Here is a 16531-nt window from a genome sequence, read left to right on the forward strand (position 1 = left end):
TGCCCAGGTGGCAAGTACAGCAATGTTCACAGTAGCCGAATTCTGAACACACACAAACCCATCAACAATAAATTGAATAAGTAAATTCTACCATATTCATAGCATGCAATGCCCTAGAGCAGTGAAAATGAACAAATTAGAGTTATACAATTCAACTGAATGAATCTTAGAATGCTAAGCAGAAGAAGCAAATCACAAAAAGTACATTTTATATATACGTGCACATAAATACACACATATGCATGGTACATTTATAAATGCATAATACACACACATTTACATAAACACATCTCTCCTCCCCCATATATATGGGATATATACATAGATGGTTAACACTATGAAGAAAAGCAATGAATAATTAATTAGAAAAATGAAGATAGTTGTTACCTCTGGGGCAAAAAGGGGGAATAGATACAGTATTCTGGAGACTTCCAAGGTATTGGCAATTTTTCATTTCTTAACTTGTCTGGTAGTTACACGGACATATTTGTATACTCTATTTTTTATACTGTGCATATACTGCGCTTTATATACTCCTCCACGTGGACCACATTTTACAATAAAAAAAATTTTTTTTTAAAAGGTTGAACTTCATATATACGTAAAATAGAACTAGATGCCAATCCTGCCTTAATTTTTTTTTTTTTTTTACCTGCATGCAAATAAATACCAAACCAAAACACAGGCTCTGACCTCAGGCTGCTGGCATATGAATCCTAAGTTTCTTCCCTTAACAAAATCACTTCGGGTACCTTGTTCTAAACAATCTGTGCTTTGGTGTCCTCATATGTAAAATGAGTATAATCTTGGGTGAATTAAATGAGTTAATACACTTAAAGTACTTAGAACAGTGCCTGGCACACATAGTAATTACTCAAAAATGATGTGCTATTATTAGGACAGGATGAAACTGAGTTAAAAGTAACATTTCCTGCATCTAATCACCAATAAATTATCAGAATCTACAAGAACAATGACTCCTCACTCAGTTTTTGCAGATTCTGTATTGGCATCCACCAACATTACCTTCAACCCCCTCCTCTCTATGAGGTCCTCATCATCATGTTAAAAATATTCAGAGATGAGTAACTTAGTCTGGTTCCAGGATAGTCTCAACGCATACACACACATGCATGCATCAATATCAGAACATTAAATAATTAAACCACAGAAGCAAAGAGACAGACCTGGAAGACACCAGAATAGCTTCTGTTCGATCACCTGTAATTCCCAAAATTCAAATTGCTGGCAGAATACACTCCATATATATTAACCCCTTTCCCTAATCCTATCAGCCTAGCAACATCTGTTAGAATTTAAAGAAGAATGTTAAAACATGTGTCTTTCAATTGTGGTTTCCCAGTGAGGTCGAAGGGACATTCGGGTGATAGTCCCTTCAGAGTTACAAGTTATCTGGCTATCACGCTGAACATAGAACAAAGCTTTAGACATACAAGAGCTCAAATTTATTCAAATAATTAAATTATCCCTTGACTGTGTTTGTATAAAACAGTGGTAATGGCTATGCCCCAAAATCTTCAGTTAAAGAGCTTATGCCTTGCTTACCATATGAAAGCACTTTTCTAAGTGATGTATGTGTATTAACCCATTTACTTTTCATAACCATCTTATGATAGACTATCATAAAAATGTCATTTTGTCCACATGCACATAACACCCAAGCGTCAGAACTGGGTACAAACACAAGTCAACTAGCTCCAGAGACCCCACTCTTAAACACAATGCCTCACAGCCTCTCTAGGCTACTAAATCAGTACAACTGGAAAGAAAAAAGGACAGGAACCAAAAATCTAAGGAAATGTTAAACGTAATAAAGGGAGCATTTCAGTTCAGAAAACGAGCAGCTTTATTTGGCCAACGACAGCCACTCGTGTGTTAGTCTGTGTATTATGTGCATAAAATCTTGGTGGGAGAAATTGAGCAAGATTCTCTACCCTCATACCACATACAAAAAGAAATTTCAGGTAAGTAAATATTTAAATGTGAAAATATAAACAGATAAATACAATTTGATATAGCATGAGGTTTGAGAAGGCTGTGTTTGGAGGTGCATGGTCTCAATTTATATATTGGCACAACGACCAGAGTAGTGTCCCAGGAACACATGATACGTATCTGTGTATGTATGTATATTATGTGTGTATATATATATTTAAATTATGTATGCATTTAAATTATGAAGAACCAAGACTTAGGGAAATAAGGAATAAGAATCATGACAATATCCATTACAAATGCAAATACTAAAAAAGTAACCTCACTGTTTTCCAAAATGCCTTTATTTTAGGTCATAAAATGCTATAAGCCATCTGCAGATAGTCTACTGTTATCTACATTTAAATATACCAGTATCCCCCTTTTAAACACAGCTCCATAGAGACAGCCTCAAATAAAAGACCGTAAACCAAATCATGGATAACCCAGTTTTGTTTACAAAGAAGTTAACTATAAATCAATTTGTAAATTAAATCAATGATTATGATGTTCTCCCCAAATGTTCTTAGTACTTGTCAAACAGGAAAGACAGACTTTAAATAAAATTTAATGCCAAAAACACAAACACCGAATATAAACAATTACTTTTACGGGAGAAAAACTATGGGTTGGGGCGAAACACAAATGAAGTACATATTATTTATCAATAAGCTAAAGCCATGCAAAAAGTACAAGCTCTTTAAATACTGCAAAATAAAGTCCACACGTGTAAGAAAGTCCACACGTGTAAGAATGTTAAAAAAAAACTAGAACTGCCTTGAAGCAAAGAAATCCCTGGTGGGCTGGAATTTGATTCTTTAGTCCTCAGCACCATGCATGGAATCCTCCACCTGAAATCTGGATCTACTAAACAACCATTATAAATAGAAAGAAAAGGCCTCTAGAAAGAAAGATCTTGGGACAAATATGGCACTCTGCATCCTTCATGGCAACCTCTCAGATCTTTAAAAAACCTATACAAACACAAAAGAGGATCAACTGTACCCAAAGATGCACTGAACAGCTGGAAAACTAGCAGTTTATGGCATTATAACCCCTCCATTTAACCTCTTTTTAAGTTAAAATTAAATCTGGGTAAGACCTCATTGGGAAGTGGGTCATCGGTAAGCTCAGAGAAGGTATTAAGGAACATCACTGAAAAGATTACAATCTGTTAACACCCAAAAACTCTCTTGAAGACGTCAAATCAAAAAGACATTGAGTTCTTTGCCTCCATCCTTCTTCTGGTAGAGGCTGTAACTTACTACAGTCTAAATGGTTTTGGCTTTTGGCTAAACAATACTGCCAAATTAAAAGAACTACAGAAGAAAAAATCTGAGTAGGAACACCCACAAAAGGTGTTTCATGGCTTGACAAACCATAAATGTGCAAGCAAATTTTAGCTGCAATGAAATAATCACTCCATTCTTTAAAAAAAAAAAATCAATTTTTAACTTCCTTAACTTCCTGGAGATTTCTATAACATCCATGAATCTTTCCTAATTTCTGACTATTAAAACATATGTATGACACAAACATATGGACAATTCTAAAATTGAGTGGAAGATGCCAGTTACAAAAGGGAATATAGTATAGGATTTCATAAAGTACAAAGATTCCATAAAAATAAGCAAAAGTAATAGATGTTACTAGAAGTCAAGTAAATACTCAGCATTGGAGGATGGTTAAAATTGGAGGAGGGTACTCATGAGATGCTATGTCTGGATTGGGTGCTGACTCAATAGTATGTTCAATTTATGAATATTCAGCAGGTTATCCACTTATATGTGCACTTTCCTGTAAGCATTTGGTAGTTCCCTAAAGTGTGAGTGTGTATGTTGAGGTGTGTGTCAACTCTGCATTTTGAATTCCCTAAAGTATAATTTGGGGAAGCAGAACATTATAAGTTAATTTTGAACATGTTACCACCAAATGCACTCCACTGGGGGGATGCCAAAGGAGCTGCAAAAGGCTAATATTCTGGCCACACAAAACACATTTTTTCTTTATTTACTGGACCAGAAAGCCATAAAGAATGAACTTCAGACTTTGAACCGTTGTGTTAACCAATTAAGACAACAAAAGAAAAAAAATTAAAGTGGTCACAATCCCTAGTTTATGAAAGATTTATGTTAAGCAGAGGGAGTGGATTATATCCCCTTTAAACTTAGTAAAATTAATGGGTTTTTTTATTCATTTATTTCAGAGTTCACTTAATAGCTTCCCAATCAACCAAGAGACATTTTGTTGGAGATTACAGTCAAGCCAACTGAATCCGCCCAGTTACAATAGGTCAAGTTACAAGCAAAACAGTTCTAGGCTTTCTCCTTGGCAAAACAAATCGGTTATCCCACCACAAAACATTCGCATGAATCTGCTTTAGTAGTTCCTTTTGAGGTGTGGACATATTTGTTTTAAAAGACCCCAAATAATTTCATTTTGGGAGAAAAAGTAATCCAGATGATTCAAACAGGGAAAATGTGTCACTAAATATATTTCAAAACTTGGTGATCCACTCTCTTGAATTTATTTTCACAGAAAAGAACGCTGAAAAAAACAGTATCAAAAAAAAGAAAAAAAATGCATAGCCTGAGGGCTTCTAGGCTTTTAGAAAGTATTTTAAGTTCTAGGATTCGCGCAGATTATTTTTGAACACTTATCAGCATATTATTTGTTGATCGAGACAATTTGACGAACATTATAAAACTGATTATGAATCATTTCCCTATGATATTTTCTTCTTTCTCTAAGATAACATATTTTATTTTTTTTTTAAAGATTTTATTTATTTATTTGACAGAGAGAGACACAGGGAGAGAGGTAACACAAGCAGGGGGAGTGGGAGAGGGAGAAGCAGGCTTCCCTCGGAGCAGGGAGCCACTTGTGGGACTCGATCCCAGGACCCTGGGATCATGACCTGAGCCAAAGGCAGACACTTAATGACTGAACCACCCAGGCGCCCCTAAGAGGACATATTATAAAAATGAGTGAAAATCCTAACCAAACATTACATTTTGGCTTCAGATGCCAAAATAAGTCAAAATATTTAAGGCCAAATTAATAGAGAATATGTCAGAAGTTAACTATTTTAAAAAAAAATCTTACCAACCCACTAATGAGGAACTGAAATTCCTCTCTAATGCGATATTCATTCCTTGACTACCATTGTATTGAAAGGGTCCCAGTCGGTAGAGGGAGGGAGAAAACAATGTGCTTTGCAGTCAGGCTCAATCTACTCTGACAGATATCGTTTCACTCTGGATTCTCAGAAAAACTACTCAAACTGAGTTCTACTTTCATCATCTCTAAAATGGGAATTTTATCTCATAGGGTTATGGAAATAATTAACTGGGATAACATATTAGTTTCCTTCACTGAAATTAAAAAATATTTTATTGTAAAGGTTTAGTACTACCAGACATTAGTTAAAAAAAAAAGGTTCGAAGAGGTGGCAACAAATATCAGAAGTTTTAACAGTTTTCTCTGGTGTATGTGTTTTTTCTGAGTTACATGAATGACCTACTGACGATTAATAAAAATAAAATAAATTGTGAGAGGTCTTAAAACTGCATATGAGGAAAAAAGGGCCAGCCTTACAACCATTACTGAAAGCAGTAATAGAAAAGTTCCATACTTAGGGGCACCTGGCTGGTTCAGTCACTAAAGTGTGCGACTCTTGATCTTGGGGTTCTGAGTTTGAGCCCCATGTTGGGTGTAGAGATTACTTAAATAAATAAATAAATTTTTAAAAATACTTTAATATTTAATGCAACAGAAGAAAGTTGAATAAACTCAAAATTTATTTTAATAATGAGGGCAAAATGGTCATTTCACATTTCCATTTCCAGTAATTTCTGGAATAATATTCTAAGTTATGTCCCTTCAATTAACTTTTTTTTTTTTTTACAAATTCCTTTTACTAATCCACTGAAATATTAAATAATCTATCAGAACGGGGGAGAGGGAATCTGGGTATAAATATTTTCAATTATGATGGTCAAATAAACAATTATTTTTAAATTAACACAAAAACCAATATTAAAACTGTAATATAAAAAATAAAAAAACTATAATATATATAAGTGCACTATGGTCAAGTAAATTTTTAAGTTAACATAAAAACAAATATTAAAATTATAATATATAGAAGTATATATTATTACTCCAGCACTTATTTATTTATTTTTGTCATATGTAGGTATATTTTGTAAAAGAAAACCAAGGAACAGATCATGGATCAAGCATATCTCCAAGCACTTCTCTATATGATTGCCATATTGTATTTATAATAGCATTTCCTTTTAAATAGCTCAAGCTGTTTTAAAGGCATTATACAATTAATTTTCTAAAGCTACTTGGGAAAAACCCAAGTTAAACAGTTTATTTAATCAAGGCAGTAGACCAGAACATCTGATTCCTATACTAAATATTCTTCTGCATCTCAAGTTCTACATAGTAGTAAGGTGTTTAGACTACACGTTAGGCCACACTTTTGCCACCAGGAATAGATGAAAAGTTAAATATTCAGTCAAGGGAATGTAAGAAATACCACAATGGTTTAAACCACCTAATGTAATCTCTCAGGCACAAATAACTCAGCACAGTATAGTCATTTTATGATACAACATGGAAACTAAGCTATTATTTAACTACCCATTAACTTACCCAATCTTCTTCAGACCTACTTGTAGCTCAGCCTGCCATAGGTTGTTCTTGACACAACTTTAGGACGTTCTACTGTTACTTTAGGTCACCTTCAACCTATTCCTACATTGTTTGATTACCTATTCTTTCGTTACAACTTCTATCATGGTCTTCGTCCAATTTCTCCTCATTCAGAAGCCCTGAAATCCCACTGATCATGTTCGCTGTCCTTCTCTGAAGCATTTCTAGGTACGTGGCTTTGCCATAAACATTAGGTGGTTTAACAATCATTTTCTTGACCTGGAAATAGAACTAAAATGCTTTATTCCACCAGCAAGGGCTCTCAAATGTAACTGCATATTACACATAATTTATTAAATCAATTCCTACTAATGACATTCAGAGTACAATTAATCCAATCTTTTGTAATTATAAACATTCCAATACATAATGTTATATATGCATATATATTTATATATTATGTGTACATCATGAATACAGACATATCTGTAGAAAAATAACTTGCTAGGTCAATGGGCTATATTTTTAGTGCTGACCCATATCACTTAATTCAAAGGTTCTCATGGAAGCTATCTTCTTTCAAAGAAACATAGAAGTATATAAGGAATAAAAGGAGTAATTTTTATTCTTAGTAGTATCACATTCCCCTTCAAGTCCAACCCCCCAAAATAGTTTACTTTTAGTGGTAAAAGCAGCATTGCCAATGAAAACAAATTATTTTTAAAAGTCAAGCATATAAAAAATAGAGATGACTTCTAACCTACCATATATAATAAACTATCGTTAATGACCTTCAAAGAGATATTCTACCACTCTGATTATGTGGAAATCTTTGCATTTCAGGTTAAAAATTAAAGTCATTCCAAAGTCTTTGAAAAGGAGTCATTTGGGGGATATTTTTAAGCAGCCCCAGGAGTCCCAGAACTGGAAAGTCCCTTAGAGATCAACTAATCCAACCAGGCCCAGTATTTTACTATTGAAGAAAATGAGGTCATGAGAGTTTAAGGGCGTCAACTACATCTGGACTAGATTAGAACCCCAGGCTCCCTGCCCTTGACACTAGCTCTTGCCCTTGACACTACTGAACATCAGCTCATTTGCACAGAACAAAATTATTACACCTTTGGTACCCAAATCACCTCGGATGGCAAACACAAAGGTGTCAATTAACTATGGATTGACACTTCATGCTAAACTGTGATAAATGTTGCAGAAGACACGTGTGTAAATACCAATCCTCAACATACATGTTGTACATATATACACAACCCAAGGTCTTTGAGCTGCTGTAAGTACAGGGGAAGCTCAGGCAAGGAAGTGCACAGAGTATGAAAGAGAGTAACCAGAAATAAGAAATGAGAAACATTCATTTATAACCCAAATTTTCCTTTTAAAAACTCTGTTGTAACACAAATCGTAATCTTTAAATCTAAATCTTTTAAAAGGTCCTATTTAGCTCCGGAATTCACCTTTTGACTACTTTAAAGACATCACTCCATATAGGCAGAAGATACAGCTCTAACTAAAACATTTATTTATATAAACCTCTTCCCTGGTATAAATAGGGTTATTTAATTAAAACTGATCTACATTTAGTTAAATACACAAAGACTAGCACCTGCTCAAATTAACTGATATAATTTGCTAAAAAATTAAAACAAAAATAAGTTTTCGGTAGGAAAAGACAGAAATGTGCGGCATAATACAAATTACATTTCAACTTATAGTTCTTAACCCAACTTGAAAAATGCTTAGGTTTTTAGAAGGTATACTAAGGGCAGATATGAAATACTCATATGACAAAATCCAAAATTCAAATCTATCATATGTTTTAAATGGTTGATAAAATTCACCACCAGTCTGTGCAGTGCTTAAACTTGATTACTTTTTGTATTTGAGCCAAAAGAACAAATTTGAATAATGTTAACTTGGGCAAAATGGTGGAGTATATACACAAACATGGCATTTCTTAAATAACATCTAGGATTTTTCTTTAAAAATCACTCTTCTAACTTAAGAATATCCCTTTGAAAACAGAATGGGGATTTGAGTTACTTAGGATTTTTTTTAAGGCATTTTAAAGCAAGATTAACTGTTGCTTTAAGTCTTGACATTTCCCGATTAATAACCCTGAAGCTTAATGAGGCACAACAGATTTAAGAATTGAAAATTTTCAATGAAAAGGGAAATTAAGGACAGTTTGGTGCAATATACTGTCACCAAAATAATCTGTCCCAAGAAGATTTTAGTCTCTATATGCAAAAAATACAATCTAAAAAAATTTCCTCTTAAAATCTCAGTCTGAACTTTTAGAAGATCAGAGCAGACTTCCAGGAACATATGAAAGTCAAAAACTACAATCTGTAAGTAAATTCTAAACTTTGAATTGGGGCCTAAGAAATTACAGATAGAGAGATACAGATTATCTATCTACATATATATCTCCATATATATATACTTTTAAATGTGTCCATAAAATATTTTAGGATGCACAAATTATTATTTATCAAATCACACCTAGTATGCTGGCAATGCACCATCTATGAGTAATGACCACATACCATAAGATAAGAAAAGGGCAATGATATGCATAACTGTGGCCACTAAGTAAAATAAACCATAAATACCAACCATGTTAATTCTCCTTACTTTCACAATAAGTTGTGACAAAGACACATGAAAATCAAATAAACACTGAGAATAAATATGTTTTATACCTAAAATGATTACTGCATCCTAGATTTCCCACTTCCTAAAATAAAGCTTCTTCTTATATGTTTCATGTGTTGAATATTAATCTTTTCAAAGTGTATACACTTCACAGGTGAAAATCACATATGGTTTATGCCATCTTTTTTCATACTTCCTCACCCAAGGTTGAAAGCAGGACTTATATGATAAGACTAAGAATCCAGAGTATCTATAAACATCAAGGTGATGTCCTTGATGCTTCATAACCCATACAAGTGTATTTAAATAAGAACAATGGAACTATGCCATTAAAATGTTAACTAGAAAAACAAAGCAGGTTTCTAGTCTAGTAATTACTGGGTAGGTAGTAAAAATAAAATTGATTTCTTTCTTTTTTTTTGCCTGATAACAAATCTACTGAAGGCCTTGAAAGTCACTCGCATAATTTAAAAGGAAAGTTTGTCATAACTTTGTGATATCCTTTGATCTTTGAAATTTAATAGTTAAATTTGACTTTCTTGTTTTTAGTGCAAAGGAAAGTGCTAATGCCCTAAGTTAAAATAAGGAAGAATTAGAGAAAATCTTAAAAGCTGAATATTATAATGTACAAAATTGACTAGAATTATATAACTCTAAGTAAGAGAACAACTAAACTAATAATCTCTCAAAGTAAAAATAAAAGTGTTCAAAGTAAAACAAGGTACACTTCAGTTAACACATAAATGCACAAAGTCCTTTTGAATATTTTTTCTTTAACTGGTCTGAAAAAATAAGGCTGCTCTATATCTATACTAATAACCTATTCATCCTCTTTCCTAAAAGTCTTGTCTTCTTAGTCTGACCTTAAAAAAAAAAAAAACAAAAAAACAAAAAAACTAGACTTGAATAGCAGATGACTGCAGAAGGGGCCATTTTCACCTTGCAGATAGATCTTTGTTATTCTGGTGTGTAAAGCAGGCCATTAGCACAAAGTCATTTCTAATCTCAGTTGTACAATCCACATGGCGCACTTAACCCTAACACTCATGTTGCATAAACTGTTCTGCTTTCACTCCTAATGACCTTGCAAATCATTCAATGTAATTGCTTAACTTGCACCCAGGAATTAGGAGACTGCCAAATAACTTGATGACAAAGTTATAATTCCCCTTTTCCTGAGGGTTTACAAACGTCAACATGATATCCATCTAGAAGAAACTGAGAAAGAACATGGGACCGTAAAGATAAGCGCAGTATGTGACATTTATAAATTCTATTTTTAAAAAATGCTTAAGAAAATGACTTAGAAAATTCACACCTGACTTCAAGGCAGATGACTAAGAGAAAATGAGACTGCTCCAGTGGTACCACACTTGGTCCCACGGTACAAATGACCAACAAATGTCTGCTCCTCTAACTTCACTGCGCAGTATTCAATTAAAACTTACTTTCAGATCAAAAAGTTAGTGAACATAATACCATCTACTGCTGGTTTCACACTCTGAAAATTTATGAAAAGTTGTTTGTAAATTAGTAAGACCACTCAATGATGTTCAAAGTTAACGCTTTTAAAAATAAGATTTTTTGATCTACGACATTTTCTTTGTTTAAAAAAGGGAAAATATCTGATGTCCATAAGATTCTGAAGTTTATCTTGCCCTCCCCCTAACTTCAAACCACCGAAGTAGCTTTTTTCCTTCCTTCCCCTTCAGCCTAACCCCTTTAGTAAACCCCATTTGAAAAGAAGAAACAATAAGGGAAGTGACAGGAGGTGAAAGAATGAGGAGCGCGCACTCCAAGAATAAAGGGCGTTTTTATAACAGGAGATACTTTTGTTAGCAAGTGACTGACTGGTCTCCTCCCCCAGTAAGAAGAAATTCCAACCACTTCCCAAAACTGCAGAGGCCAAGAACGTCTAGTCTAATAGTTCTGAAACCCCAGAGTCAGGAGAGCCGAGGGGGGCGGACTGGCGAGTGGGGGAAGGGGAGAGAGACCAGCAGGAGACCAAAGAACAAAAGGAGAAACCCAAGAAAGGAGAAAAGACGGGACCCCGGCGGCCATGGAGTCAGAGGGAGAGAGCGAGAGCGCGCGCCGGAAAGCAGGAGAGCACGACCTGGGGGAAGACAGCGCAGAGCCGGGCAGGGCGCGCGGCTCCACGGCGCACCATGGACAGGGCTCCAGCGGCCTCTGCCCACACCCCTCTAGGGGGCGGCGGGAGAAAGCGCGAAAGACCGCGGGCGCCGACCCCGTCCCGCCCCCGGCGCCCGCAGTCGCCCCCCCACCCCCCACCCTCGCCGCGGCCGGAGCGCGCCAGGCCGTGACCCGTGAAGACCGTGGAGGAGTACGATCCGCACCATCTGTCCCAGCCCCGGCCGCCCCCGGCGCAGCTGCACTTCCGAGCCGCGCCCGCACTTTTCAGAGCTGCCACCCGCTGGCCACCCCCAGCTGCAAGGGTGCGCAGGGGGTCCCTTGGGCGGATTTCCCCGGAGACCCTGACCTGCATTCAGGGCGGACACACCCCTCTCCTGCGGCCGCTTTGGAACCCCATCGCCTGCGGGGGCTGGTTCAGGACCCCCGCCCTGCCCCCGCCCTGCGCGGGGGTCGGAGCTGAGGCGCGCGGCGTCCCTTCCCGGGACCCTGTGGGCGGCCGGGAGGGGCCTTGGCTTATCCTCCGCCGGACGCCGCGGGGAAAGTTGGTCGGTCAGCCGGGCTGGGGACCGGTGGCGCGGAGTGGCAAGGGAGACTGCGACCTGCCTGAAGCAGGTGCTTCCTGCCGCGGAGAAGCCTCCTAGTACCGATTCCATGAAGAGGCTGTCTGGCGCTCTCCCGAAGCCGTGAAAAGTGCGGAGGCTCCTCGCGAAGGCGTCCCCGAGGACTAACGCAAGGGAGAGACAGCGGACAGAGGAAGAGGAATAATAACCGAGTAACGGAACTTCTCCCCACCCGCCAGAATACCGGGCGTGCGGGGCCACGCTCTGGGTGCGGAGGCCCCGGCCCGCATAGACTCTTCGGGGCAAGGGGACGAGGTTTCCTTCCAGGTGGGACCGACACAGAACACAGTGAGGACAAGAAAACAAGAAGAGAAAGCAACTCTGGTCTGGGGTAAAGACAATAGGACACTGGAGCCCTCGGGCACCGGGAGGCGCGCGGGTGCCAGGGTGGGGTGGGGTGGAGGCACGTCCCGTAACTAAGACACCAGAGTGAGAATTCCTACTGCAAACTCGCGACCTATCCCTGCAGAAATAAACAAAAAAATCGGAGCAAAGTGCAAAGCAAGGGGCGAGAAGCGCAGAAAACTGCAAAACCTGGGAGCTATCCTGCCTCACCCTTCTGCTGCCCAGAGATACCCCCTGCAAGCTCGCCCGGCCCGGAAGGAAGAACAGAGGGGGCCGGCGATCGGTCTCTTCGGGACCCGCCGGCAGCGGCGCCGGAGACCAGCCGGCCCGGCCAGCCCTGCCCCAGCGCCCCGGCCCGAGCCTCGTGCCTGCGCAGCTCCCGACCGCGCGGTGCGGCACCTCCCTTCACGGGTGCGCAGCCTGGCCCCGCAGCGGCGCGGGGAACAAAGGGACCCGGCGCCGCCCGCCCCACCCCGCCCGCGGCCCGGCCCGCGGAGACCGCCGCGTACCTGAAGCAGGGCCGCCAGCAGCGGCAGCAGGGTCCGCGACGCTCCCACTATCCGGCACATGGAGGCGGAGAGGGGCCGAGCGAGGAGCCGGAGGCGGCGGCGGCGGCGGCGGCGGCAGCAGCGGCAGCACCAACAGCGGCGCGGAGAGACGGCTCCAGGCAGTTTCCACCCCCTTCCCTTCCCCTCCCCACCCCACCCCCTTCACCGCTGCTCTCCTCTCCCCGCCAATGGAGAGCGAGCTGATGACAAATAGCGGGCCGCGGAGTCCGCGGGACTCGCACCAGGAGTAATAAAACAGACCGAGAGATCAAGGAGCTGGGGAGGGGGCGGGGGAGAAGGCGGGCGTGCGTGTGAGGGTGTGAGAGAGAGAGAGAAAGAGAGAGTGTGTGCGTGTGTGTGTAGGCGGCCGCGGTGGCAGCGCAGGCGGCTAGGCTCCGGCCCTAAGCGCAGCGGAAGCCGGGAGGGATGCAGGCGGCGGGGACCTTGGCCGGTGAAGGATGCGGAGGTGGAAGTGGAGCGGCTGGCGCTCCCGAGGAGCTCCGCAACGCGAGGTTTCGGGCTCGTGGCTTTGCTTCCTCTGGGTCCCCTCTCCAGGGCCGCTCTGCAAGACGAAGATGCCGAGGAGAGCGCCGCGGGGAGGGCGCTCCGGGCCGTGCGCGCTGCGCCCACAAAGGGCAGCAGTCCCGCCGCCCGGCGCCTCGTTGCGGGGGGGGGGGGGGGGGGGAGCTGAGGGCCGCTTTCCGGCACCCCGGAGAGTTGGAGACTGTTCTCCGGCCTCGGCCGCACGGGGGCGAGGCCAGGGGCCGGCGCGGCCGCTACTGCCGCGGCTCCGTCCCGCGCAGCCGCCGCCGCGGCCACCCCTGCTGCCCGCGCGCCGGCACTCGCCTGCCGGTCCTTGCCCGGCGCCGCTCACTCGCGCGCGCCACCCCACCCCCCGCCGCCGCCGCCGCCCGCGCACCCCGCTCGGCCTCCGCGAGCGCGACGGACGCGAGCCGCAGCCGCCGCCGCCACTCTCCTGGCGCTCGCCGCACGCGCTGCCAGGCTGTGCGGCCCTCTCTCCTCTCCTCTCTTCTCCTCTCCCGCCGCCGCCGCCCTCGCCCCCGCCTCCTCCTCCCTCCTCCGCCGAGCTTCCCCGCCCGCGTCGTGGCCAATCGGAGGCCACCGAGCTGCGGCGGTAGCCGGCCAGATCCACGGCAACCGCCCGCCCCCGTCCCCCCCGAAGCACCCCGGTTTTGCTGCAGCCCGCGGGGGGTCGCCGGAGGGAAGTCGGGTGCGCGCAGCACCGCCCCGGCAGGTGGAGGGGCTGCGGGAAATAAAATTACTTGCACGGGAACTTGATGGTTGGCAGGTTCCTCCTTGGACCGCGATGGGGAATCAGAGATCAGGAAAGGGGACAATGCCTCCTAGGCAGCCTAACACACGCTTCTTTTTCTGTTTTGTCATTCTTTCGAGATAGATTATTTTTCTGGGTAAGGGCAGACACAGCATTCTGGCGACGCCGGCAGAGCCCATCCTGGCCATTGTTGTCTGAGGTGCTTGCCTTGAGCCACCTGAGGGCCGGGGAGGGCGGAGGCCGCGGTTTCCCTGTGGCCCTCGTACTTCTCCCACCTTTGCGAATGTGCTGGAACAGCCCAAGTTTGTGTGTTCTTGTTTCGTTTTCTTTTGTTCTCTCTGAGAGTTTGAGAGTGCGTGTTATTTTATTTGAAGTCTCCCGTTCTGTATTTCTAACTCGTTAGTGGTACTGTTCACAATTTTTAGCAAACAGTTTCAGGGACTTTGACTTCCTCCCTACACCACCTCCAACAACGTCAACAAAGAAAAACAGAAAAGGAAGAGAGAGGGATAAACAACCTAAAAGCCAGAGCTCGCTGTGAAAATAGGATTATCTAAAAGATAAAATGACTGATAGTTCGCACCAAATAACGGAGTTTTGTTTCCTCTCCCTAAGGCATGAACTTGGAGTGGTACACAAAAAGTGAGAGACTTTACAAGTTTGGGTCACAAGCATTTGTGGAACGGAGGGAGAGGTGAGGAGTCATTGATTTGGATACATAATGAATTTTTTCCAGAACCTTTTTTTTTTTTTTTTTTTAGGTTTTATAGGTAAATAAAAATACCAGTATTTTATTTAAACGTTTCCACACTCTGGAGGTCGTGGAACTTTTTTGCAGTTAATGAACATTATTCTTATACTTTGGGTAACTGAAGTACTAACATTTGAATTTGAATTTCAGGATACTGATCATTTAAGAACTTGATGAATTTCTAAAAATCAAGTACTAACTTCTTTGACATGAGTGATGTAGCTTTTGATAATGTACTATTGCTGGCTAAGCTTTTAAAAATTTAATATTCATAGGGAGGCTTATTCAATTTTAATTAAAACATAATATTGTAGGCCATTTTTTAAATGAATCTCAAAAAAATTTCCTAGATTTTTTTCTCAAAAAGAATAAGGAAGATCATGTCAATTCAAATTCCTCCCCACTCCCAGCAGTAGCCATTGATGTTTATTGCCATTCTGATTAAAGTTAGAACAGATTTCAGCATGAATAACTCTATTGCTTGTTAGTATTATTTGCTAGAAGCTTTAAACATCATGCCCCTTATAAATTAAACTCTTATTATGACTTCAAAATCTGCTTTGGAATGCCTGTCAGCTAATTCTCTGATTCCAATAGTTTTTGATCATACAGATAAGAACTTGCAGGGTTTTTGTTTTTGTTTTTGTTTTTGTTTTGGTCCAACTTGCATGCCTCTCATTTTTCAATGGTGAATTGCTTTGGAAACTTGCCTGAGATTAACTTGACCACGTGGTCAGCCAAATCTTGCTAATCAGCCTTTTATCACAAGAAGGAATAGCCTATTCTAAAATTATGTTATTGGAGACTTTGTGCATCCATTTGATATTAATAAAATTAGATACAGTGTTGACTTTGGCACGCAACACACCCCTTTCTCCATTGAACCAGTTAGAATAATCTAATGGGGCCATTCATTTCTTTGGGCAAATGGTGACCAAACTCTTAAGATTTTCAGCCCAGATCACAGCATTGTTAGTCAGAAGACTAACTTTCCATCAGCCTGCAGAGCTCGGGGGCTGCAGGGGACTTGGCAGTGACCCAGAGAAACAGCCAGGTGGTAGGGGAAGGGGAAGAAAACAAGAAAATAATAAAAATTAAGGCTGGGCTCATAACACTGAAAATCAGTCTAATCCCTTGATTTCTGGCCTGTGGGCTGCTGCTGATTTACTACAAGAGGTCTCAAACAAATATGTGCACCAAGCATTGTGGACAGACTGAATAAATGATGGGCACATAGCTAGTTTCCATATGTATATAGATACCATGATGATTTATTTTTAGCATTTATTTGAAAGTAAAATCATAACTTTTTTGTTGTGTATTTTCTCAAACGGGAGATGCTAAACCTACAAGTACATCATTCAAGTGTTTGTATAAAAGGGCCCTCACTTTGGAAACAAATGACAAATAGTAGGATCTATCTGCAGCACCCTCACCTACAACCTCCCCTCCCTGCCGCCCCACACAGCTCCAAGACAGGAACCATACTTGT

The 16531-nt window shown here is 41.3% G+C and overlaps 2 protein-coding genes across 2 annotated transcripts in view; one reads left to right on the forward strand and one right to left on the reverse strand.

Annotated features, from left to right (window-relative positions):
- CDH2 (cadherin 2) overlaps positions 1-13133 on the reverse strand; it is a 207227-nt gene extending 194094 nt beyond the window's left edge. Inside the window, exon 1 of the mRNA XM_027576021.2 lies at positions 12956-13133. Within this exon, the coding sequence (XP_027431822.1) occupies positions 12956-13015 (60 nt within the window). The 5' untranslated portion in view covers positions 13016-13133. The remainder of the gene's footprint in view (positions 1-12955) is intronic.
- A 319-nt stretch (positions 13134-13452) lies between these two features.
- LOC113912363 (serine/arginine repetitive matrix protein 1-like) lies at positions 13453-14411 on the forward strand. Its single transcript, XM_035723869.1, has 2 exons — positions 13453-13999; positions 14083-14411. The coding sequence occupies exons 1-2, from the start codon at positions 13453-13455 to the stop codon at positions 14409-14411; spliced, it is 876 nt and encodes a 291-aa protein (XP_035579762.1).
- The last annotated feature ends 2120 nt before the right edge of the window (positions 14412-16531 follow it).

Source organism: Zalophus californianus, chromosome 14, assembly GCF_009762305.2.
Source record: "Zalophus californianus isolate mZalCal1 chromosome 14, mZalCal1.pri.v2, whole genome shotgun sequence".
NCBI classification, from domain to species: Eukaryota; Metazoa; Chordata; class Mammalia; order Carnivora; family Otariidae; genus Zalophus; species Zalophus californianus.